The sequence below is a fragment of the Melampsora larici-populina genome (assembly GCF_000204055.1).
Source record: "Melampsora larici-populina 98AG31 unplaced genomic scaffold MELLAscaffold_42, whole genome shotgun sequence".
Classification (NCBI taxonomy): Eukaryota; Fungi; Basidiomycota; class Pucciniomycetes; order Pucciniales; family Melampsoraceae; genus Melampsora; species Melampsora laricis-populina.
The window spans coordinates 285,375-310,708 of NW_006768806.1; the positions used below are offsets into that span (position 1 = coordinate 285,375).

The 25,334-nt window shown below is 39.8% G+C and overlaps 6 protein-coding genes across 6 annotated transcripts; 3 read left to right on the forward strand and 3 right to left on the reverse strand.

Moving 5' to 3' along the window:
- Positions 1-91: 91 nt before the first annotated feature.
- MELLADRAFT_91399 (uncharacterized protein) lies at positions 92-637 on the reverse strand (the record flags this gene model as incomplete). Its single annotated transcript, XM_007414350.1, has 2 exons — positions 92-363; positions 430-637. 2 exons carry the CDS (start codon positions 635-637, stop codon positions 92-94), a joined length of 480 nt encoding a protein of 159 aa, XP_007414412.1.
- Positions 638-2,416: 1,779 nt separating this feature from the next.
- Positions 2,417-4,437, forward strand: MELLADRAFT_49835 (uncharacterized protein; the record flags this gene model as incomplete). Its single annotated transcript, XM_007414246.1, has 4 exons — positions 2,417-3,508; positions 3,712-3,873; positions 3,954-4,127; positions 4,204-4,437. 4 exons carry the CDS (start codon positions 2,462-2,464, stop codon positions 4,255-4,257), a joined length of 1,437 nt encoding a protein of 478 aa, XP_007414308.1.
- Positions 4,438-8,658: 4,221 nt separating this feature from the next.
- Positions 8,659-9,428, forward strand: MELLADRAFT_75472 (putative cytochrome P450 monooxygenase; the record flags this gene model as incomplete). The annotated part of the gene is made up of 2 exons (XM_007414247.1): positions 8,659-9,150; positions 9,240-9,428. The coding sequence occupies one exon, from the start codon at positions 8,689-8,691 to the stop codon at positions 9,130-9,132; it is 444 nt and encodes a 147-aa protein (XP_007414309.1).
- An 874-nt stretch (positions 9,429-10,302) lies between these two features.
- MELLADRAFT_117574 (uncharacterized protein) lies at positions 10,303-13,738 on the forward strand (the record flags this gene model as incomplete). The annotated part of the gene is made up of 4 exons (XM_007414248.1): positions 10,303-12,697; positions 12,794-13,007; positions 13,118-13,181; positions 13,269-13,738. 4 exons carry the CDS (start codon positions 10,303-10,305, stop codon positions 13,302-13,304), a joined length of 2,709 nt encoding a protein of 902 aa, XP_007414310.1.
- A 4,754-nt stretch (positions 13,739-18,492) lies between these two features.
- MELLADRAFT_110177 (uncharacterized protein) lies at positions 18,493-20,567 on the reverse strand (the record flags this gene model as incomplete). The annotated part of the gene is made up of 3 exons (XM_007414349.1): positions 18,493-18,908; positions 19,083-19,763; positions 20,174-20,567. 3 exons carry the CDS (start codon positions 20,565-20,567, stop codon positions 18,493-18,495), a joined length of 1,491 nt encoding a protein of 496 aa, XP_007414411.1.
- Positions 20,568-21,403: 836 nt separating this feature from the next.
- On the reverse strand, positions 21,404-23,530 carry MELLADRAFT_110178 (cytochrome p450 monooxygenase; the record flags this gene model as incomplete). Its single annotated transcript, XM_007414348.1, has 7 exons — positions 21,404-21,567; positions 21,656-21,776; positions 21,859-21,916; positions 22,017-22,097; positions 22,175-22,559; positions 22,634-22,810; positions 22,903-23,530. The coding sequence occupies 7 exons, from the start codon at positions 23,528-23,530 to the stop codon at positions 21,404-21,406; spliced, it is 1,614 nt and encodes a 537-aa protein (XP_007414410.1).
- Between the last annotated feature and the right edge of the window lie 1,804 nt (positions 23,531-25,334).

A 25,334-nucleotide genomic window follows, 5' to 3' on the forward strand; every position in this document is an offset into this window, starting at 1 on the left:
TCGACCCATTTTTCCCCAAAAAAAGGAAATGATTTTACAAACTCTTAATTCTAAGGAAAGATATATTAACAAAAACAAAAAGCTTTCGGGTTCAAGGAGACTGTTCTTCGATCCATCTTCTTTGTTTTTGAGGATTGATCATCTTGTTTTCAGTATGAATTGAGTTTTGATAAATCGGTAAATGATGATGTTGTTCCAACGAATTTGAAGATTTCCATAAAGATCTTAACATATCAAAAGATGATGATGATGAAGTTGATTCTTGGTTTGGGTTTTGGTTTGAATTCGAATGAAATCCGTAGTTTGGAAAACATGATTTAAATCCTACACATAAACATGAAGAAGAAAATGCAACAAAGAAAACTAGAAAAGAAAACCATCCGTTAGCAGATTTGGAACATGGTTTGGTTTGATTGGGTGAAAACTTACCAAAGTTGGTGAACCGATGACGAAGTTTTGGAGAAAAGATGAGTTTTGAAATAGATGAATTGATGGATCTGATTGGTCTTGGAATTCGTTTTGATGGTTGTGGATGAGTTTGGTTTTTTGTATTTAGTTTTGTGGTGGTAAAGAATGAGATGTTGAAGGTTTGATTTGATTTTTGAGAATTGCTTGGGGAAGAGATTAATGAACTCATTCTTGATATATCTTCTTGATAGTGATTGATAGTTTCTGGGATTTTTTCAAAGTACAGAGTATCTTTGAAGTGATCCGATCCGATCCGACCCTACCAGTACTTTACTTACTCCGCCGCAGCTGACTGTCAAACAGGACTCCAGGAGTGTGATTTGATGAATCACGTGATATACATACACCCTGTAGTCATATGTAATGAAAAAACTCTTGAAAATCTTTGTAGGGCTAGCAAAAACATGCGCACCTAGTGGGGTAACATTTGTGGGACAAGAAAAGGTTTGAGAAATCATGAAGTACAGGAGTTTCCAAAAAAAACAAACGTCATCCTCCTTCATGAACTGTTCTTTTAAGCTTGCACTGGATATTAATGATGTAGATTCTACTTGATAAAGATTCATGATTTGGTTAAGACAAGAACAAAGTTTATAGATTGAGTGCACTTTATTTCATTTTTCAGGATCTTTCAAAAACTTTGCGCACCCTTGAATAAGTTGCTTGTTTTTCAAAACAAGAAGATAACTCAAGGGGTGGCATTCTTGATTGAAAGTACTGTAAATTTATTCAAGAAGAATAACTCAATGAAGTATAGTGGCTCTGGAGTTCCAATTGAGTCATAACCTGTCAAAGCCTTTAAATGTGATTTTGTTTTATCAAGTTTGCCCTGAAAGCCACATTGCGACTATCCCAAGCTTCAGTCTGCTCAATTAGAAAAAACTTTGCCTATTGCCACTTGCCATACACAATCAATGTGTGTGTGAACTGTTCATGCAAATGACTTGGTTTCTATTTCTACTGATTGTTTCTTTATATCAGCAAAAACTTGCTTGTCTTAAGCTATCGTTTGGATCATGGATTTCTAGCACACAAAGGGTTTTTTTTACCATTTGCTGTGGAACAGAAAAACACACCAATTGTTTGAAAAACAATCAATAGAAAACACCATAAGAACCTTTATGACTCTGAGTATGTATTTATTTGGAAGTCTGGTTATCTTATCAACAATACTCATGAAGATGCTGTTGAAGATCATCATCTGATCAAATGGAATTTCTGTAGGTCATCAGTGGAAGCACTACATTTTGTCTACAAGACATGGTTTACTAAGATGAACCCTTCACCTGGTGATTGGTTTCTTGGATATCAAGACAATTGAAGTCCATATAAACTGGAAATGAATGCAAAATCAAAGATGAATGGAAAAGAAGTCAAGTGAGATGGAGGGATTTTTCTGCTCCAAGTCAATAGGCTAGTAATTATGGGCTGAGGCTTGGGTTATGCTCAATGGGGCTTTCATGGGAATTGTCATGTAAAAAATTGCATTTTGATGGTTTGACAGGTTTTGACTCATTTGTGGCTCCAGAGCCACCATAATGAAGTCATTTATAAGAATTGGCTCTTTGACCATGGACATGGTAAAGCGAAATTGTTGAATCATTTTTGATTATTCCTAAACATGGATTTATCAGTAAAGATTGAACATAACAGTGGATGAAGCACATGAGGGAACTTCCTTGCTCGCTGCCATTTCTGCTTTTGACTTGATTAAATCCCTCCCACAGCAAAAATTCCTGTCAGGATTTGGCAAGTCGGGGCGCATGCTGTGCTTCCCGAAAAGCATCGGGCAAGCCCTCGTGGTCTGGCCCCAGGGTGTGTTTAAGATTGTATCACGTGATATACATATACCTAACGCACATGTCGCGTTTGAAATTGATTGGTGTCCTATTCCATATCCACCACTCTTTAACTTTCCTCATCACTTTCGATCGATCAAAGCCAACATCAAAATCAACAGAACACTTTCATCTCAGCATTCGACTCAAATCAAATGCCCAGAGAACTCATCACCATCTCAGCTGGTCAGGCCGGTAATCAAATCTCATCTGAATTCTGGCCACAACTTTGTGCAGAACATGGAATCTCACCTACCGGTTTACTTTCACCACCACCCATCCTGTCTAATCCATCAAACACAAGCTCACTTGATTCAACCGCACCAAACGATCGAAAAGATGTTTTCTTTTATCAAGCAGATGATGATCATTATGTACCAAGAGCGATTATGATTGATTTGGAACCTAGAGTGATCAATACGATTCTTTCAAGTGAGTATAGTAAATTGTATAATCCAGAAAACGTTTATTTGAGTAAGGATGGAGGAGGAGCAGGAAATAATTGGGCAGCAGGGTATTCATCTGGTGAAAGGATTTATGAAGAAGTGATGGATATGTTGGATAGAGAAGCCGATGGAAGTGATTCATTAGAAGGTTTTATGTTGTTACATTCGATTGCTGGAGGTACGGGTTCAGGTTTAGGTTCTTATTTACTTGAAAGACTTTCAGATTCGTATCCTAAAAAACTAGTTCAAACTTATTCAGTTTTTCCAAATAGTCATGATTCTTCTGATGTAGTGGTACAACCTTATAATTCACTTTTAGCTATTAAACGATTGGTCAATCATGCCGATTCAGTAGTTGTTTTGGATAATGCTGCATTAGCTAGAATCGTTTCTGATAAATTACACGTCTCTAGTCCGACTTGGCAACAAACAAATCGATTGGTCTCTACAGTCATGTCAGCTTCAACCACCACACTTCGGTATCCTGGTTATATGAATAATGATTTAGTAGGAATGATTGCAAGTTTGATACCCACACCCAGATGTCATTTTCTTATGACAGCTTATACACCTTTCACTAGTGATCGAGATGGAGTAGAAGAAGCCAAGAGTGTTAGGAAGACGACGGTTCTAGATGTGATGAGAAGATTATTACAACCAAAGAATCGAATGGTCTCTACCGGTGCAACGATTAACAAATCGGCTTGTTATATCTCTATCCTTAATATCATTCAAGGTGAGGTCGATCCGACGGACGTTAGTGATTTAACCTATCTTCAAACTCAAACCACTTCTCTGGCATTGGTTGACATAAATCTTGAGAATCATCATACCCATCTTTCTTTTTTTTCTTCATTTATGCTGTTTTTTCTTTGGATCGGGTTTGGACTTCTTATCCTTTCTTCCCTTTACTCTTTTTTTTTCTCTCTCTCTATTCAATTCTTCACCCCATAACATAGGTTCATAAATCACTCTTACGAATACGTGAACGACATCTTGCGAACTTTATACCTTGGGGTCCTGCTTCAATTCAAGTAGCCTTAACGAAAAAATCACCTTATATTCAAACACCACATCGAGTTAGTGGATTAATGTTAGCAAATCATACAAGTATCACTTCAGTGAGTACATTCATCTCTTCTCATCAACTTATCAAAACATAATCATAAAACTCATTACAAAACTTTTCTGGAAACAATAGCTCTTTCGACGTACATTAGATCAGTATGATCGATTACGTAAACGGAATGCATTCTTAGATCAATATCGTAAAGAAAACATCTTTGCAAATGGACTAGAAGAGTTTGATGAATCTAGAGAAGTACTTCAAGAATTAATTGATGAATATATTGCAGCTGAAAGTCGAGATTATGTGGTAAGTGATCCGATTTTCTTTGTTTTTTTAATCGGTCCGATCTCTGATTTTCGATCTTTCATCTTTTCTTCTTTAGAGTTATTCTGATGGACCTAAAGGTAGTGGGGATGATCATCGAGCTCCTTCTTAATTGATTTGTCAATATTCATTCTATCTTGTTATCGAAATTGGTTTGATGTGTTGTTTGTTTCTGTTGTTATCTACCTACAAGGTTTTGTGGAGTTTTATGGTAAATTATGTGGGTTTGGTAGATCCGTTATATGAACAGTGTAAATGATTCTTGAATTCAGTTAGTAGAAGCTTTATGACGATTTGCTCACTTTGTGCAGTGACCATAGTGGTGGAATATGCTTACTGGCGTAAATCGTACGACTGGAAACATTGCACAGGATCCCGTGTGAAGGTGACCTTTCGAGTGATTTGTGTCCTTATAGTTCATGAATTTTGTTCATTATGAGATCAGATATGAGCCTGGAACTCCCTCATAGGGGCTGACTAAAACCAACAACGCGGGCAGTGGCCATCCCGAAAGTCGCCTACCCGAGCACCAGACCACCATGCCCCCGACCTGTCCAGTCCCCAGCACTTGAAGTTCCTCATCTGGTGAAAGAAAAGATAGGTGAGTTAATGATAGTATCTTAGCTTATCATAATCAGTGACATTATCCTTACTGGTATCATCTGGTATCATCCAAGGCTCTAATGCTGTACAAGCACTTGCAAAAAAAGACACAACATAAAAAAAACATTGCAAAGACCATCAAAAACCAATTGAAGGTGTGACACAAAAGAGAGAGAGAGAGTACAAGAAGAAAGACTAAATACAAGACCAAAAAGAAGAGAGACAAAGTACGACACAAATATCAGGAAAGAAGATGTCTACACCATCATTTCTCACCAGCACGGTAATATGGTATTATTCAACTGCATCTTGTGAATGCTATGATATGCCGAAGGGTGCATAAGCTCACTAGGCTCCAGCAGAAATATGTTGGCACAGACGGTAGTGATGAAAGATATCCATGCTTTTTGATGACCAGGACAGTTTTTGAGGGAATCGTTGCAGAACTCATATAACAAACACCAGAAAAAATTGAACTTGAGATGAGTCAGGGTAAACCGTCAACCTGGCGGTTTTGACAAATGCACCATGCTTACATAAGAATTGCACCCGGGTTTTTACAAGTCATAATTGGCGCTGTAGGAAGACTTGTTGAATTGTGGCGTCTGGGCGCTCAATTGGTAAAAAAACATGTCTCTGATAAGCACGCTGCACTGATATTTAAGTAACAGTGATCATGGAATACGAAACTGATGAAAATCACAAAACTCAGCGCTGACTCTCCGGTCGTCTTTAATTATCCATCGTTTTAAAGTATGTAAAATAAATGAAGAGAGCCGATTGAATTTTCTAGAATTTATAAACTTCTCGGCGCATGACCCGATCGCAGATACGATTGGTGGAAATTTAGACAAATGAGAATATCAGATCTACTCATACATATATCACCGCCCCCAACCCACTTCGGAAAGACAACTCTCAAAGGCGCAAGCAAGCAAGCAAACATAAAGGAAACAGGTAAGTTTCATAAACTTCAACAATTTTCAACGGGAGTGTTTCCTTTGATACCTATATCTGATTAAATTGCGCAAAATGAAATGTGATTGTGAGTCATCTTCAGCGTTCATCGAAACAAATGTAAAGTACAATGTATCATTTACGTACAAAAACTTTTACAGAACAGTATAGGAAAGAACTCGAGAAATTCAATTTGGCAATTGATATGATCTTCATGAATGGGTCTATCGGCCTTAGGAAGAATGACTTTAACGAGACCCACTTGTCTAATTTGACTCGATCTTTCGTCTTATCGATCAGTCAAAACACCCAAAATTCTAATTGTAAAGACTCATTGAAAGTCCAAGAGACCATTTCATGTCTGTAGTTGGTCTCTTCTGATTTTTTTTCAGATAACATTCCACCTGTCTCAATTCCTGAAGATTGAGTTTAGTACGTAGAAATTATGTAAACTCGGATCAACATTCCAGAAAATGAGGATGATGATGAAATTTTAAGAGTTTGAATGATTTACTTAAAGTTCAGCAATCATGACCAGACTGACTTTACTAGTTGGGTATCCCCTCTCATTTCACTTTCAACCCTTTATCAGCTCATCGACAAAATCTCTCTGCCTAAGAATCAAGATTTCTTTATTTCAATCACCCTTTCCCGCTCACTTCATCCTTCGCTAGGGCTTGGCCAGACGACTTGTTGATCAGTTCAGTGGGTGAGGTCAATTCACTAATTTGTTTAATTTGCCGATACGATACAAATCTACATCAGATATGATAAATAACTAAGTGATCAGATCACTACTCTAGGATATCCAACTCAAACGAGACTAGTGAAGCTTTTGGCGCGGTTGTTACAGTCTCGAGTGATTCTACTCAGCGCGTGGTTCATGGTTGGGCGTGTGAAAAATAATTAGGTGAGGTGGTTCGATGATGATGGATCCATGAAGAGGAGATGCAAAACTAATCAGGCTAGTGTTGACGATTTTTTCTTCAACAGTGTTTTCTTCATGAAAGCGAAAAACTGAAAAGCTGAAATTGAATATATCAAGGAAAATTTTCTTCATTCCCAACTTCTTCCTTTCAATCAAAACATCATTTAGATCGAACTTGAACTTTTCTCACTTCAGGAAAGATAAACACAAAAATCGTTGTAGTGCCCTAAATTTAAATCTCATCACTTCAACCCACAAACACACTATAAACGTAATAAAATCTAGAATATATCATCTCAATCTCAATCTCATTCCAGCCAAATATTCAAATTCAAGTTAAATTCATCTCCAAATTGTTTGAGTGAATAAATCCTTTGACTCTCCAAAGGTGTTCAATCTTCACAAACCGACTCACTCGGATTCCACAAGATTCATAATTCAAAAGACTCCCTCAAGATGAGTTTTGATAGTAAGATGATCAAACCAAGAATTAGAATTCCACTTTTAGGAATCTTAGATTTAATGAATCATCAACAAGTAATTATCAAGAACAGATCATTTTCACATTATTTACCATCTAATTATCATTTACTTGTGATCTGTTTTATGATTCAATTCCTTTTAATCTTTCATTCCACCTTTCGCCAATCTTCAATTGGAACTTGGTTCAAGTCTTGTATCATTTTATTCTTCATAAATCAATATTTGATATCCAATTATCATTCATCATCAGAAAATTTAACGTCAGATTATATACCGGTCACAAATTTTCACAATCACCATTATCACCATGATTTCAATGACTTCACGGATGGCTACTATTACCTCAATTACTTATTGATCATCATCAACATTGCTCAACTTATTTACAATCCAATCCGATCAGTTTACTCAATCATTGTAGCTAAGCTTCAATTTCATCAATTTAGAATGGAACCAGATCAATTCATCAAAGATAAAATTCAAACCACAAACTCATCATCACCCAATATCTCATTAAGATTACCAAACTTAATCCAAAGTTTTGCATCAAATCCACCAACAGATGCTGGTCTACAGTCAAAAGCTCATTCAAGTCCATCAAGCGGAGGTACCACTTTACTTTTCTCAGATCATTTAATCCGAGCATTATATAATACACCTTCAAATTCAGGTTTGAGTTATCAAGCATTTAAATCTACCTTATATGAACATGTTTTTGGGTTTTCTAAATTTGCTTCAAATGATTTTGAAACTTTAAAAGAACTTGAAAACCTACTACATACTTCATTGAAGAATTCAATCACATTAGAAAAATTAACATCTAGATATTTAATTAATTTGGAAAAGTCTTTGAATCGAGTTCAGATCCATCAACCTATAGGTTTATTTTCTACGATTTATAATTTAGTTTATATTTCATCTTCAATTTCGTTTTTTGGTAAAAAGTTCAATTCAAAAGAAGCTTTAAATCATCTTAAGATCTTCAATGATGGGTTAGGTACACTTTTAAATTTAATTTCGATTCCACATTCGATTTTTTTACCTTCTGGAATCTTATCAAAATTGTTTGCTAGAAAAACAATCAAAGCTAGGAATGAATTAAGGGATTTGTTTGTTGATTGGTTAACGCATAAAGATAGAAATCATGAGAATGAGAATGAAAAAGATGAATTTGATGAAGCTTGTTGTATTGTTAAGGATTTGGTAAGGATTATGAATAGAGCTGGTTGGTCTATCAATGATACTGCCACGAGTATGATGGTTTCTGTGAGTTATTTTTCAACAATTTTAACCATCACTTTCGGTAATCAATCAAATACTCATCTGGTTTTTTTCTCTTTTTAATTCAAGTTTTTCGTCCTTCAGGCAAATGCAGCAGACGGAGCAGGCTGGTCAGTTTTACATTTAATTCAATCACCTAAAACTTTGAATTTGATAAGAGAAGAAATGAAAATGAAATTAGGAGATGATCGAATCTCAAGGTGGAATTCAAACTTATTATCACCCACCAACATTCCATTTTCAAATTCAATAATCGACGAAACATTGAGATTAACAACGTCAGTGTTCAGTATGAGAATAGTGGAAAGTAGTAATGCAACAGTCAAATTAACAAAAGATTTCGAAGTGAAGAATGGTACAAGATTAATCACAGTGAATCGAGCAAGTTCATTAGATATCAATATTTGGGGTCCAAAAGATCCAAAAGTTTGGATCCCAAATCGATTAAATCATCTCAATCGAAAATCTTTATTACATTTCGGTTCAGGTCAAACTAAATGTGCTGGTATGAAATTTGCTCAAGTTGAATTAGTTTCAATCTTATTAGGTTTTTTGAATCGATTTGATTGTCAACTCTTAAGGAAAAATGGAAATCAAATCTTGATTGATGATCTTGATGATCAAATCATCGGATTCTCTCCTGGGTTTTTACCTCCTACTGTTGGTTTAGGTGTTGTCATGAAACCTAGAGAAGAAGTTTGGGTTAACTTGAGATTGAGGAATTTGGAGAATTGATGTTTGATTTTCTTTTACGTCAGTCTGTTTGCTTTGTTTTATGATATTCTTATTTTCATTCTTTCAAGTCGGATAACTGATTCTTTCTTTCACATTCTACTGTTTAGTTTGTATGAGAATTGATGGGTGTGTTGGGGAGTTTTCTGATGAATTGGTTGGAAAATTGATTTGATTTTATTGGGGGTTGCCTTTTGGAGGAGAAAAGTAGTTAATGTATGATAAACACCGGTCAATTTGATTGGTAATGATAATAATAATGATAAAAAAAGCTGACCAGCTTTAAGAATTTTGCTCTTAAATTGTTTCCAGTCAAAGAACGTTCTAAGAGTTCTTCATGAGAAAACATGACCGAGTACTTGACATGATATGATGCTCGCACGATGATTCTCTTTGGGTTCTCCGTACTCTTTCTTGCCCGGATTCCCTTGGGATTTCAGAGTAAGGAGGTGTGCGGGGATGTGAGGGGAGATGGATTCCATAGCACCCTTTTGCGCTCCGTCAGAAACTTGCAGCAATTCTCTTTGATCCTTTGATTCAAGGGTCCAGATGTTTAAGCAGTCGGGATCAAAAATGACTTTCAAAGATGAGTCAAGTTTACACGGGAAAATTGTGGTTGATTGCAGACATTATATATGCCAGAGTTCAACGTTCTGAAGGTTCAAAGAATTGCATTTGGAGCATTAAAGCAGTAGGAACCGTTTCTACTCGTCTGTCATCGAAATGCTTCAGCCAGTAAATTCAATTCATGTCTCATCCTTCCTCCTCTGAAGGGAGAACCTTTGTCCGCTACTTGAAGTTAGAGTGCCGGCTGGATCACCCATGTCTTGACTTCAAGCATCAAAACTTGTCGTTATCCTCAAATTTTCCTTTCTACAGTTGCAATCAAAGCTTTGAAACCGTTTGTTATCCTCGACACAAATAATTACAAATCGTGCATGTTATTCGGACTCAGCCCGGATCGCACTGCACCGCATACGGCCCGAGAAACGTCGGGGCGGTTGCCACCCTTGGTGTATGCTCCTATCTTGTTCACACTGCACTTTTGTTAATTTGGCTTCAACTGTCTCCATCAAGTTCAACTCTTAGATTCTACCCCTCGAAGCTCAGCATACTCCAATACAAACAAATCCTATCGAGCGACCCTTGGAGTACGAATAAACTGAAGGAAGAATGGCCGCGCGAGATGACCAAGGACGACATCGTTTCAACTCATCTAATGCCTTCGAAACACACGGTCAACCCAGCGGCCAACCCATCAGCCAGTCCACATACATACCTCATCACTCTTCCGGTGCCGCAGAAGGTCCATCTTTTTCGAAATTATTATCAAGATCTATCGCACCTCTTTACAAATCGAAATACTTCCCCTCAAATCACTCCGAAGTGCCGTTATTCTATTCCACTCGGGAAGGTTACGAAATAGGTCTGAATGAAGACGAAGATATAATTCCCAACGAGAACGACGACCGACTTCAGACTCGAAGCCATGCGAAGGGAAGAGGAATCGATGAGCAAGACGATGAATCAGAAACATCTAGATTTCTCTCCAGCCCTCAGGAAACAGTCATTCAAGGCCAAGTCCACGATGGGCGTCAGCTGCTCGATTCTATATCCCAATCAGATCCTCAAGCTTCCTCTTCCGGAGTGCATACGGATGAAGATTATGCAGATGCTGGAGATGACGGTGACAGCCCTTTCTATGTAGAAGACGAGCTTGACAGAGGTCATCTTCAACAGAGCATCAGTCATCCCGTCATGCAGCTTCCAAGGCATCTTATGGCGTCACATGCTTTGTCGCATCTTATGGCATCCGAGATTGCCTACGGAAATCAACATCTTCAGTCTTCATCTAGTCATTACGCCGCACACTCAGCCGATAGATCATTACATCAACATGACCAATCATATGCCAATACGAATCATCATCGACAATCACCGCAAGTTCTCAACCCACCAAGTACAAGTGGTTGGAAGATGTATCAGAGTGTAGATCACATCGGCAATGATCGCTCACCTCGAGGTCAACCACACTTCGAGCAAGCAGTGAATCGTGGAGCAAGTCGGCACCTTCCTCTACAGACGCCGTCCGATAGTATCAACCTAGAACCTGGACTCACTCATTCCCCAAACAATGACCAATCATCCAATCATGCTATTCGCTCAAACTATCCGGAAGATCTATCCCGGACGACCTTGGACATTCCCAAACATCCGCTCATCAGACCAAGGCCACCGGAACGACCCGCACCCATTCAATCACACCTTCGAGACAATGCTACACATCCTACAGCCGCTTATCCGATTTCACAGAATGCGTTTCTTCCAGATTCATATGCACCTACGCCTTACATCTATCCATCAGAAGCTCGTGACATCGGTTCGGATGTCTTAGGTCATCCAGCTCTTGGCCCCCAAAGCTATCGCGATTCATTCTGGATGGCACTGTGGCTTGCGTCTCTTCTCTATACATTTTTGCAGTCCCTTTGGGTCATTCTCTTCGCCACTAGTGAAAGATCTTCTTCCAGCCCATCTTCACCATCAAGTCATTCGAATCTGATGAAAAGCCTTCCTGTCTTGGCACTGTTAATCACACTAACATTTGGGTTCTGTATCATATCGTTGAGCTTACTCGTGATGGTCAAGAGATCAATAAAACTCTTGGTGTATGGAAGTGTAATCGGTGTGCCCTCGGTTTTGAGCATGATTGGCATGTGGACTTGGTCTGAATCACTTTCAGAGACATCTTTGACGGGCATGGGATGGATCAGCTTCGCGACCTTCATTGCATCATCAATTCTCGTTAAATTGATCTGGGATCAGCGGAAGCGGATTGACCGCACAATCAAGGTGATCGAACTTTCGACGGGAGTGATCATCGAGCACCCAAGTCTAGTCTTAGTCTGTCTAGCCACTACATTGGCCTGTATCGTCATGAGTTTACCGTTCATCACATTGGTATACAAGCTTGTATCGCTAGGGTTTTATGACCATGATCAATGGGTCATTGATTCGGGACCAATCGCCCAAGTGCTTCTCACCGCTTTTATCTGGTCTTGGTCCCTCAATGTGATCCGAAATTTGCAAAGGATCGTCATCTCTGGGGTCGTTTCACACTGGTATTTCAATCGACATTCGCCAGCTGGTCCTACTCACAAGGGATATTCGACTATCGAGTCAACTTATAACTCTATCAGTCGTGCGATCGGGCCTTCATTGGGTACAGTGTGTCTATCCAGCTTCCTTTTGACTTGTTTCGATAGTACGAGACAGATGCTGAAGTGGAGCAATAAACTCACCTCAGCCAGACAATCGAGTCCAATGACTCAAAGTGGCGAAGGACAGGGGTTGATGAACTTCATCTTCTGCTCCAACCCAATTGCTCGTTTAGTACTAAATAATGTACTTCTGGTGATAGCACCTATCGTAGGATTTGGTTGTCGGATATTTGAGTTCTTGAGTAGCTATACCATCATCTATTCGGGTATCACTGGTTTTAGCTATTGGGAATCGAGTCGGAGAGTCACTGGCTTGATAAGTCGCAATGGCCAAATTGGATTAGCTCATAGTATGTTTCTCCTCTCACCTTGTAATACATCATTCTTGAAACAGTCAGCTAAATGTTGGAAATTGCCTGCTTGACATACATCATTTGCCTATCAAGATCTAATGGTCAAATTGATCTTAAATCTGGTGTCCTTAACCATCAGCTTGACACTTGGCTTGATCGGATATACGGTGGTGATTGGTCGGCGACAAGGCGCCAACGATGAAACACAATATGCATTCGAACCTTTGATTTTCATATTGTGCGGAATTATGCCATTCTGGATCCTTCGTTTTGTGACAGACCTCATTAGTAATTCGGTCGATACACTGTTGAGTCATCTATCATATTTTGCGTTTTGCGTTTTGAGCCATATGCAACCCACTTGATATTATCTAGACTTGGCTTCCCTGAACTGACGGTCAAATCATCATCTCATAGGTTCTGTTGTTGGAACATCGATTTGGACATCGGAACAAATCATTCAAATAAAACGGAAGAAGCTGTTGAGTTCCTACACGCTTCTATTGATTTGATCATCCTTCGATGACGACTAATGCGAATGCTTCCTAACATGTTCTTTTCAACTCAGTTCACCGGCCGGAATGTCGCGCAACCGACCATCTAGGGATTGAACCTCATCTTACATTCGGATGAATCGAATCGAACAATTAACTCTCCAACTCAAACCAGTAATACTTTTAGAGCCAATGTATCATCAATCCTCGCATCTTCAACCGGCTCAACGCCTTATGGCACACATTTTACACGCATTAGTCATTATGACTATCGAAAGCGAGCTATTCCAACGGCTCCAGAAAGTCAAACGATTACATGCGCTAATTTCCAACTGTTTTTTATAGTGCATGCAAGGTTTAGCAATCACGCAAACATGAACTACTGCTTGCTCCTCTTCAGATTTCTTGACGTTTGTATGTTTTACGCGTTGTACATTTGTAGATCTGATGTAATTCTCCATTTTGTAAAAACCAATTTTATTTGGTTTGGTATTGGTTTCTCTCATGTGTTCAATGAAAGTGATAGACGTGTATCTTGTACATGGACATCTTGGGATATTCAAGGTTGTACAAATGTGATTTCTTCTTTTTTCTTTATCTAGCTAGTTTCTTTCTTCTTTTTTTACTTTGGTCAATTGATAGTCAGATCATTTGTCATATGTATCTGGGTGGATTGAACCTGCCCCTGGCTACACCCACTCCTCAGCTCAGCATTCCAAATGGGAAAACAAGGCTATTATTTGGCTCGGCAATGGCAATCAAACCATTGCATAGGAGTGCATAAAGTCGCTTTGGACAGTTTTCACACAGAAAGAGGATGATGTTGATCATCATCATCAGAACAATAAGAGTGGAGACAGTTTGAACAAGAAAGTTCTAATTTATAAATTCTATAGCTTGATCTGAATCACAATTAGCTGGGTTTATTGAAACACCATGCAATCATCCGCCTTTCTTTTGTTGACCGCCAAATATACTTTATCAGTGCCTTGACCTAGTATACTTACTAGCCAAGATCTTCATGTCCAAAGGCAACTTGGAGTTACAGCTGTTTCAATAAAGATTGATGTTTTTTTGAAAATCTCATTGACACGCAAAATGTTTAGTTTGATGTATCACCCCCAGTTGTCCATCTTTGTGTGTGTGTCACGTTTCAGCTCTCATTGTACTATTCATTGCATTTTATTTCTTTTCTAAACTTGTCTTGCTGTTCTTTCTTTTCCAAGCAATCACTATGTAGGTTATCACCTTCATCAGGTTCTAACCCGGTGTGTGGGGGGGGGCCGTAGGCCCGGGACTGCCTGTCCGAGAAAGGGTTTTCGTGGGCGGGGGCGGGTGGGTGGCCCATGAAACCTTGACTTGCTGCTTACTGATTTTCCTGTTTCCTTTGTTTTACTTACTTTGTTCTCTTGTTAGACTTCTTCTTTTTGATTTACCTTGTATTCCCTTCCTATATTCTGTCGCTTATCTTTTATTGCTCGCTTGATCTTTAACGCCGCCTTTACGTTCGCATTTGTCCTCTATCTCTCTGTAGGGTGGGAGGGAGGGTTTTGAAAGAAATAAACTATATGTTTCTTTGCGGGGTACAGCGTAAATCTTGTAGATTTGCAATTCGAGTCTGAAGGTCTTGAGTGATGTAGCGTATACAGAACTTTGGGAATAAAATTTTCCCAGTTTGTATCGCTCTCTCTCTCTTGGGCCAGGTATTGTCCCGGCCCTGGGTTCGGACTCATACACCGCGACACTTGTCTCGATGGAACTCACTAGGTAACGTCGTACCTTTGGCCACCTGTGCCAATCCATCTTTGTGTGTGTGTCACGTTTCAGCTCTCATTGTACTATTCATTGCATTTTATTTCTTTTCTAAACTTGTCTTGCTGTGGTTTCTTTTCCAAGCAATCACTATGTAGGTTATCACCTTCATCAGGTTCTAACCCGGTGTGTGGGGGGGGGGGGCCGTAGGCCCGGGACTGCCTGTCCGAGAAAGGGTTTTCTACCTCCCAATCTCTGGACAGGTGGCGTCCTGAGCCCGTCGAAAACCCACTTACGGCAACAGTCCAGGCTGTACAACTCTGTATTTGCTCGCGTAAGATCTGCAATTCAAACTCCACAAACTTTATTTCACCAATTCAACTTCCACATATTTTCATTCTCTTGCCCCCATCCCCTTTTTCCTCTTCTCCTGAACCTCAATCTTATTCATTCACCTTCTGACCTGCAGGCAAATATATTAATGAGTGTCTCTTTCTTTTTCCCTCTCATTTCTTTTGACAAAACTCACTTATGCTTCTGCCAGTCTTCGAATTCCAACAATTTCCACAACTCTCTCGTTTCTTTCTTTTCGTCTTGGTTATACTTCCTCAAGTATAGTTGATAGGCTTTTGATTGCCATCTACCAATCGTTGTTATTTCTTCTATTGGTCTTTTTTCATTCCATCTTAGGGTCGCTCCTCCTACTCGGAACGAGTGGCCCGACAGGTGAGCGGTTTCCCCATTTCCTTTCCATACTCTTTTGAAGATTCCCATCAGTTTTGATTTCGAAATGGTGCCTCTCGTTCCGTCATCCTCTAGGTATGAAAATAAAGGATCATTCGGTCCTGTTTTGTTTTCTCTAACCATCCTTTCTATCGCTATCGTTGCATCTAGATACGAGTGTTGTCTCTTGAGTTTTATATATTGGATTTGGCCTGGTTGTGCTGTCTTGGCGTTGAAGATCGCAATCGTCACTTTGTCACCCTCGTTCGAGCAGGACACATCTTTTTGTCTTGCTAACTTTTTCTTTTTATCGTCCGATGCTAGCTCTCCCAACCGTGCCATTCCCCAGAATGCCACCAACGCGACTGTTAGGGCTACCTGATCTCTCTTGCTTCCTTTTGACAATTCGCGTAACAATTGTACTAAGTGCCTCAACATTATCGGCTTCTTTTGATCTTTCTCCGACTCTCGTATCACTGCTTCCGCTACTTTTGATGATTTTAATAATACAGACAGCTTCAAGGTGTCATATTTTGGGTATTCTTCGTCATGAAATAAATGCCAGCATTTTATTCCGGTGAGGTATTTCTTAAGAGTATCTACTTCGATCGTTGCTGATAGTTGATTTTTCTTTTCCGACTTCCCGTCTGATTCCAACTTCTTTCCAGCCCATACTATGAATTCATATAATACATTATTTGATAAAGGTAATAAATCTTTCTTCCGATAACCTTTTTCCACAGCAAACTTCATCAACTTTGACACTCCACTATTATAATTTACTAACGTCGCATCTGCCCAGCCTCCTGACAGCATATGAGTCTGGACCATGTTCTCTCTCCACTTTGACTCTCCTTTTGCATTTTGTAAAAATAATTTTATCTTGTTTTCGATTTTTGGAGATATCATGCTTCCTCCAGTAACTGCCTCAGATCTTCCGGTAAAACTATGTTCAATCTCGGTCCGGATTGGTTCAATTTGTCGAGGCCTCTCGATAATCCGTCTGCGTCGTTATCTCCTGATTCTACTCTCTCTTCAGTAATGTCGCACTGTAATCTGAGAAGTAAGTCCTGAATTTTCTTCCACTCCTTGTTTACCTGTTCACTTTTTGATCTTCGCTTGTGAATTGTTGACTCAGTGGTTGTATTGTCTGTTTTCACCCAGAAATTTCTTCCCCTTACATCCATCGATATCTCTAACATCAACAACCCCAGCCTTATAGCCGCCGTTTCGGCCCAAGCTATGTCTTGTCTTGTTTCATCTTCTTTCAGACCGATCGTGGTCCAATCTTCTCTCAACTTATAACGCACCCAACCAAACTTTACAATAACTCCGATTCCTACTCCGCTCGCATCTCCTACCCAGCCAACCCTTTCGGGCTCAACTTCTGGCACGATCCTCCTAGGTTCGAATTTCTGCAATGCATCTCTCCAACTTTCTAAGTCTAATCTCGCCGTTCGTGATAAGAACCTTTTAGCGTTCGTCTTCTGCCACGGATTTAACCACGCATATAGTCCCCTCATGTATGGTTTCATGTTTGGAACTATATACATCAAGTGAGCTATTTTCCCTATTATCGAGTCTGCCTCTTTCATCTAGCATCCTATTTATTGAATCCAATCTCTCCGCCAGTTTTTCGTCGGGCAACCTAACCGTCTTATCGACTCCATTAAGAATGAAACCTAAAGATTTTTGTTCATCGGCGAATTCCCTCAATTTCTCGAAGTTAGTCTTTACACCCATCCTTGTACTCAGATTCACTACATCTTCTATCCGTAAGTCATCTTTTTCTAACTTCACCACCATGTTGTCATCTACCCATCTGAATATTTGATCTATTTTCAGATACTTCAGCACTATTAACCTCCACGCATCGGCTACCTTTCCGAAGGTCCCGCACCCGGCAACTCCTCCAAAAGGCACCGCTATGTCCATCCAGATCATGTTGTAGAAGTCCTTAATTGCCAGATACCTCCACTCATCTTCTTTCGTTCCAGCCTGCCAACACGCCTTCTCCCAGTCATAAATGGCCAACTGTATAATCTCATCAAAGTGTTTCCTGAAGTATCTCTTCACCGCGTAAAAATCATCCCAAGTTGTGTCGAAATTATGTTTATCTACCAGGGAATTTACGGATGGAATCTTTTCGTCTCCTACTGGCCAAGATAAGTCGTTGATCATTCACAACGAACCATCGTTGTTTACAACACTCCCCATTGGGTTTGTTCGAAAGAAACCCCATTTCTTATACATCTCCTCGTGAGTGAATGGTCCGAAAACTCTCCCTAATTTTTTCTCTTTGTATAGATTTCTCATGATTTTTTCTTTTACCGCTAGTGCTGAGCTATGATTGTCCGGAGTCCACCACCTTTTGCTTCCTAGGTAATGTTCCGGGATGCCTTGTGTGAACCCTTCCACTAGGCCTTTTATTACCTCATCGACTTCTTTCTCTACACCGCATTCCTTCGCTAGTTTCCTCCATTCACCTATGTTCATGTCGCTCTTGGGGTCTTCCGGCCATTTCCCGTTTCGTCGTGCCGTCTTTACTTTCGGCTCTTCATGCTGCGCTTGTTTATCGTCGACTTGTCCTCTCACTTCAGGGTCTTCGACTTGTCCTCTCACTTCAGGGTCTCTATCTTCTTCGTTATCTCTCTCTCCTCTTTCAGGTACTACCCTGTTTCTAAAACGTGCGGCAACAGGAAAATATCTCAGTCTCACGGTTCTCACATCTCACGGGGTTACTCTCTTAGGCATGGTATCTTTCATTACTTGTTTGCAAGGTACGCCAGAGGGTAGAAGGACATAAAACAATTTCTCATCTACTTACGGCTGGCCTGTAGCTCCATTTCCGTTAGTTCCCGCTTGGCGTACCGCCTTCACTGCTTCAAATGCACCCGGTCCGAATTTCGGCACTACCACACCATTTACCACGGTTGTTGGTGGTGCAGCTGTGGGTCTCTGTCCTCCTCCTCTTCCGTTTCCTCCCCTGCTGACTCCTCTTCCTCTTCTTCCCCTTCCTCTTCCATTTCCACCTTGTCCACTACTACTTCCTTGATCTTGATACTCATTAAACATATGCTGATTGGTCGTATTCAATCCATGATTCACTCCTTCATTATACGTTCCTTGTGCTTGATGGTGGTATTGCTGGTTCCTCCCGTTTGGAGCTAGGTGAGACAACATCCGACCTCCTGTTACTGCAGTTATTTGTTTGTCGCTATTCGATAACATGTCCCAGCCTACTTGGTATCGTCCAGTCCAAGGATTCGTATGCTCTAGGGCTCCTCCTATGATATAGGGGTTGTCGAAATACCGGTGGTCTCCGTTAGCTTTTGAGTCTGTTATTGCTTGCTCTGCCAATTCATCATCTCTAGTTCCGACGTCAGATAAAGTTCCATCCGGTAATAAATGACTGAATACATTTGTACGGTGAGTGATGTCATATCTCAGAGCCGGCGCCCAAGCATCGTGATATTTCGTTTTCAGAGCTAACACTATCTTCCTGTGCTCTTCTAAACGTAAAGCTATATCTTCTCTATGGTACTTTGTCCTCCAATATTGTAGATAAAGGTTGAACGAAGTTGACCACATGAGGAAACTTTGGCGCCACTCGCTCGGGACTCGTAAACCCGCATATGATACCACATCTGAACATGAAGAGGATTGTTTCCGTCTATTTGCCATATGTGTCTTATCGGCCAATAACCATGCAGGTACAAAGATTGTTAGAGGAACACAACCGAAGCAAGCCGTCATTCTTCCATCCCAATAAGATGATATGTCTATCAAGCGGTGAGTTAGCGTCGTTCCATGATTCATCATCTTCCCTACTTTTGCTGGTTTCTCGGAAGGTTGACTTTTTCCTTTTCTTTTTGACGAACTTAGCTCTGTTTCTTCCTCTTCACTTGAGACCTCTAGCATCTCTATCATCTTCGGTTTTGATTTAACCTTCTCGCACCATTTATGATACGCTGTCTCTAGCATCTGGAACTTCCCAACTTTCCCTTTCGCATACAGCTTTAGCAGTTTGTTCTTGTATCGTTCATGTTCTCTTTCTACATGTGCGTCTTCTTTTACGAAATCTGCTTCATCTCCTGACACACAAACAAAAGGACCCGATACACGACGCAACAAAATCACACGTTAGTGTTTCATTCCACTTAATTCTCATTGCCAAATTCTGATATATTTCTTATACGTTCTTCCTAACACCTGGTCCACCCGTGTGGTTCCAGTATTCAAGCTTAGACTCATAGTCTTAAACGTCTGACCCACCTGTGTGGCAACAGAACCATTCGTATGTATAACACGTCTTACTGTTCCACCCGTGTGGCTACAGAATCATCTCTTTTTTCTTATCACTTCTAACTGATCCACCCGTGTGGCTTCAATTCTTTTCTAGGACTTTTATTTTACGAATATTTGTCTCCTTTGGATGGCTTGGTATATAACGATGACATATAGAGAAATTTTTGTGACTTGGAATGTTTGGATGAGAGCTTACCTAGTGAGATGGTATCCTCTTCCCCTTCATCCTCACTCCTTCCTTCTTTACTCATCACCTCGTTCTCTTCCTCTTCTGTCAAATCACTCCCAGGGATCTTCCGTTCTTTCTCCTTCTCGTCTTCTTCTTGGTTCTCTTCCTCTTCATCTACATTTTCTTCTTCTGATGTTTGATCTTTTGGAGTTCTTATTTTACCTTTTGCCGTACTTCTTGTTTGTCTACCTGTTGATGCTCCACCTCTACCTCGTCTTCCCCCTCTAGCTCTTCCTTTCGTTGCTTTTCCTCTTCCTCTACTTGCCGCTTCTTTTTGATCTTTTTGTTTTTCATGTTCTGATAAAATTTGTTCTACGTCTTTGCTGAACATTTCTGAACCTGTTGCATCTTGTGTTGCCATTTTGTTTTCTTGTGTTTTGAAAGAAATAAACTATATGTTTCTTTGCGGGGTACAGCGTAAATCTTGTAGATTTGCAATTCGAGTCTGAAGGTGTTGAGTGATGTAGCGTATACAGAACTTTGGGAATAAAATTTTCCCAGTTTGTATCGCTCTCTCTCTCTTGGGCCGGGTATTGTCCCGGCCCTGGGTTCGGACTCATACACCGCGACACTTGTCTCGATGGAACTCACTAGGTAACGTCGTACCTTTGGCCACCTGTGCCAATATTTTACAAGGTCCACTGCAGCAGTTTTTTGTGTCTTGGCTCCCTATACCATTGATATCCCCCACACTCCGGGCACCAAATATTATGTATGCTCTTGTAGGATTCTTCTGGAGAGGTAGTACATATATTCTCAAAATAGATTTGGAAAACTTACATCATCTTTCAGAAGATAGATAATGATCAAGGTATTAAATGGAATGCTTCAACAGTTGCAAATGTCCTCCTCCAAACAAGAATTGTCTGATGGTAGGAATGGTTTACAAGAAAAATTAGTAATACCCTAGAAAGCTTTTCTGAGACACACCCTAACAAAGGTGTCAAGATCTTCAAACAACAAAATTAGATCCAAACAGCATCATCTCCTTACTGAGCCTCCATTGAAAAAAAAACACTGCATTCAGATACGACAAGAGAATCTATAATAACTATAAACCTGGAAGAATGGAATGTTGATACAAATTAATTACATAGATTCATTGAGGTTCCACATCCATCAAATTCATCAAATTCATGCCACTAGTGCCTGAGATCATTATATCTTGTGAAACCATTGTAAAATCAACATGCAATTTCAAATCGTTCGTGGATGAAACTTAACCCATAATCCATCTTGAAAGCTCAAAGTCACAGAATGGACTTCTTTAATATTTTCCCTAACGGCTGATTTACCTGCTAACTCAACTCTAGAGAATTGATGAATTAATCTAATCAATGCGACAGACGTTTGAATATAAGCTGAAGAAGCAAAAAAACATTCTGTGTGAGTTTAACTTTCAAGAGAAAGGGGTTTTCTTTTCTTTTGAAAGCAAGAAAAAAAACTTACCAAATTGTTGACCAAGACAAAGTCTTGGACCTGCACTAAATGGTTGGAAAGTAGATGGATTTTCACTTTGTAAGACTTGTCTACCATCTAACCAACGATCCGGTATGAATTCTTCTGCATCCTATGCGTATTTCAAAAGGTTATCAAATCCAAGCTTCATTAGTTTCACAAATGTATCAAGAGGTTTTGTTTTTATTACTGACCATACCCCATACTTCTGGATCTCGTTGGAGGTCTTTGTAACTAAATCGACAATCAGTTCTAGATGTTTGAGTAAGCAGTTGATCAGTAACCGTCAATTTCAAAAGATATAAAGATGAAGTTAAAATGTGAAATAAGTAAAATTGCAATCAAGACTAACCCAGCTGGAACAAATATACCGGATGGTAATACATCATCTTCGAATGCACCGCGTAGGTTACACCAAACAGGTGGATGAAGTCTGAAAACCAGAGAAAACACATCAATGATGTTGATAAGGAGCAGATGTAAAAGATTGGATGAACTGGAAGCACAAACCTTAGAGTTTCGTTAATCACTGCTCTAAGTAATTTACATTGACGGATTTGATCGCTAGAAATTGTAGAAATTTGAGCAAGATGACTCGATTCTAATTGAAGTCGATGCCAAAGCTCATCCCGGCCAGCTAATTCGTAAATGCAACTAGTGATTAGAGAAGCAAGTGTATCTCTTCCGGCAATTAATATATTGAGAAGTTCATGACGAAGAAGGCGAGTTGAGCAACCTGATCGACGTATGCCATCGAGTAGGGTTTCAGGTTCTTGTTGATCATCTGATAAACTACGCTCTTTGGCTACATTCTCTATCAATACATCTACGGCTGCCGAGACTCTCTTAATGGATGGATCGGGTGATAATTTTTGAAATAATCTGACTATGAAAGCTAGGTAAAAGAAGAGGAAGGGGATTGGTGAAAGTCAAAAGCAAACTTCCACAAGACCGAAACAAGGTGCTTACATGGTATAAAGATATATGCTATACAATGTGTTTGGGCGTCAGCAAAGTCGGTGGAGAAAGCTGTTGCATCTATAGCACCTTCTTGTAATGGTCTATCAAGTAAGAGATCATTGAGCACATCCACACAATATCCAAAGAAATGTTGGGTAGCAACCGTGAGGGCTAAACGTGAAAAGACTAAAAAAATCAACAAAAAAGCACATCAAGTCAGTAAATCACAAGTTCATCGATAGTGACGAGAAAAATCGGACAAGTGAAACGGATCGTACGATCTTGAATATCAACAGAATGATCTGAGCCATTTTGAAATTCAATCCAACTAATCAATCTAGAGACATGTTCTTCACAAGCATCCACATCAGAAACTCTTTGTTTTGTAAAATGAGGTCTACTTAATGTTCTATGCCAAGACCAAAGCGATCTTTGATCAGAATTGAAGATACCATCATCTAACAATGGATAAAGAGCCTCTTTGAAACTATTTGATTTACCCCAATTTTGAAAGTTTTTAGATAGAATATAATTAACATCCAAATGTGAGAAGGTTTGAATGATTTCGGTTCCAAAGACATTAATTCTGATAGCTGGGGTTACTTTTGAATGAGAATTGAGGTAAGCGAATGAACTTGATGGATCACCTTTTAAAAGTGAAGTGATTTTATAATACAAGAATTTCAAATCAAATGGTATTGTACCAGTCACTAAAGGTGCTATTTTACTATTTAAGGATTTTGCTTTTGTTTTATTAGAGTGTTCTTCAACTTTCCATCTGATCTGATTCATCAAGTAAACTAATAAAATCAATATTACGAATTGATCCAGAAAAGTTAAACTGTTAACATTGAGATTCGGAATCATTGATGATAAGCCGATTCGATCCGATATGATCAACTCCATGATGTAGGTCGTAAGAGGCCGTCAGATGTGGTTTCAATATGTACGATTATAATTTGGTATGGATGGATTTTGGATGTATATCTACAGAAGACAAAAAGGACAAGATGGAGAAGTGTTCAGGGTTATATAACAGTCATTTCACAAAACATTGACCAAAGTTGCCCGGACAACTTTAGCAAATTGGCGGGGAACTTGAGTTTTTCTGAATTGACTGAAGTTGCGACAATTGCATAAAGTCCCCCTGAATTTGGTCGAGGTGGACTGGACGAAAATTTGGTTGCAATTGATTTCATAGCTTCAATCACACTTCATATTACATATTGTGATGGATATCCCAGAGGGTTTAAGTAGTACGCTGCGATCTGTCATGGTCAGTGTGATGTTTTCACATTTCCGGTTATGATCATAGGCGCTTTTTCTGAAAGATATGTGATACGTAAAAAATGACCAAACTTGAGACCCCCTATCAGCCGTCTACCGTAAACTTAACAAAGTCCCAGAACCAACCTTTGAGAGACGAATCAAGGCAGAGGGCAGCCAGTTGCTCGTGAAAAAGATATGTACATTGCGGAATCCTCGGTAGTTAAAGGTGTAAAAGGATTTTGAGGACAAGCAAAAGGCTCAACGGGGAGTCTTGTGTTTGTGCAGCATTGCCGATAAGTCTCGATAACTCCCTCGCAGGCTTGGGCTGTCGCAAGCGAAAGCTGACTGCGTGGGACTTTATTAAGTTTACGTCTACCGTTATCATTTGACTTAGATAAGGGGTGTGAGAACTTTGCAATGATTTCTTTGCAGGCATTGACTGGCTCATTGAGGGTTTCAAAAACCGATGTTTGTGAGATCCTTTTTGCCCCACGCGATCTTTCTGAATAGTCAGTACATATTTCCTCTTTTTGAATCGGGATTCGGAGATCGCAAGAGCCTATGTAGTGACTCGTGGGGTTGTGTACCCCTTGGCATGTCACAGCATCCACAGTATATTGACGAGGGTGGCCAAAGGCACGACGTCACCCAAGAGTTCCATCGAGACACGTGACGTAGTGTTCAGGATGGGGGCGCGGCCTTTAAAAAAAAGACGCGCCCTGGCGCGTTAGGCGCAGCCTCTCACAGTGCAAAAACAAAAAAAATGGAAAAGATGGAAAAAGAATCAAAAAATTGCTTTTTAACTAAACTTAAATACACTTTAGCTACTGATCAGGTAGGTTGAAGATGAGATATTTGAAGGTTGCATGTTACTTGAAGCCGTGGAAGTTGAGCAACGAGTGAAATTTGAACCGAATGGTTTAGAAGTCAATTCATAGAGGGTATTTACATGATTGGCATCACCAAAATGGAGTAGAAGACAAAGAGGAAACTTCATAAAATGCCGTTTGCACAAAATAGACACAGGGAAAGCCCCACTTTCTCACTACGGGGCATACAGACTTTTGGGCGCGCCAACCCTGTTTTCAAGATTGCTGGGGGCGCCTTGCGCCTAGGCGCGTGGCACGTGCCCTGGCGCGTTATTTTTTTGTGCCCCCATCCTGACGTAGTGTATGAGTGTGAAGTAATCAGGGCCGGGACAATACCCGGCCCTGTGAGAGAGAGGCTAGGCAAACTGTGAAAATCTCTTCATCACAGTTTGACACGCCACACACCACTCATACACCTCAGATTTGAATCATCAAATCTTTTGCTAAATGCTTCCCAAAAAGAAATAAAGTAATTTCATTTTGAAAACATCTTGGAAACAAAAAAGAAGAAATGGCAGCACAAGGTCAAAGCAGTTCCAAAGTATTCACAAAAGATGTGAACAAATTATGCA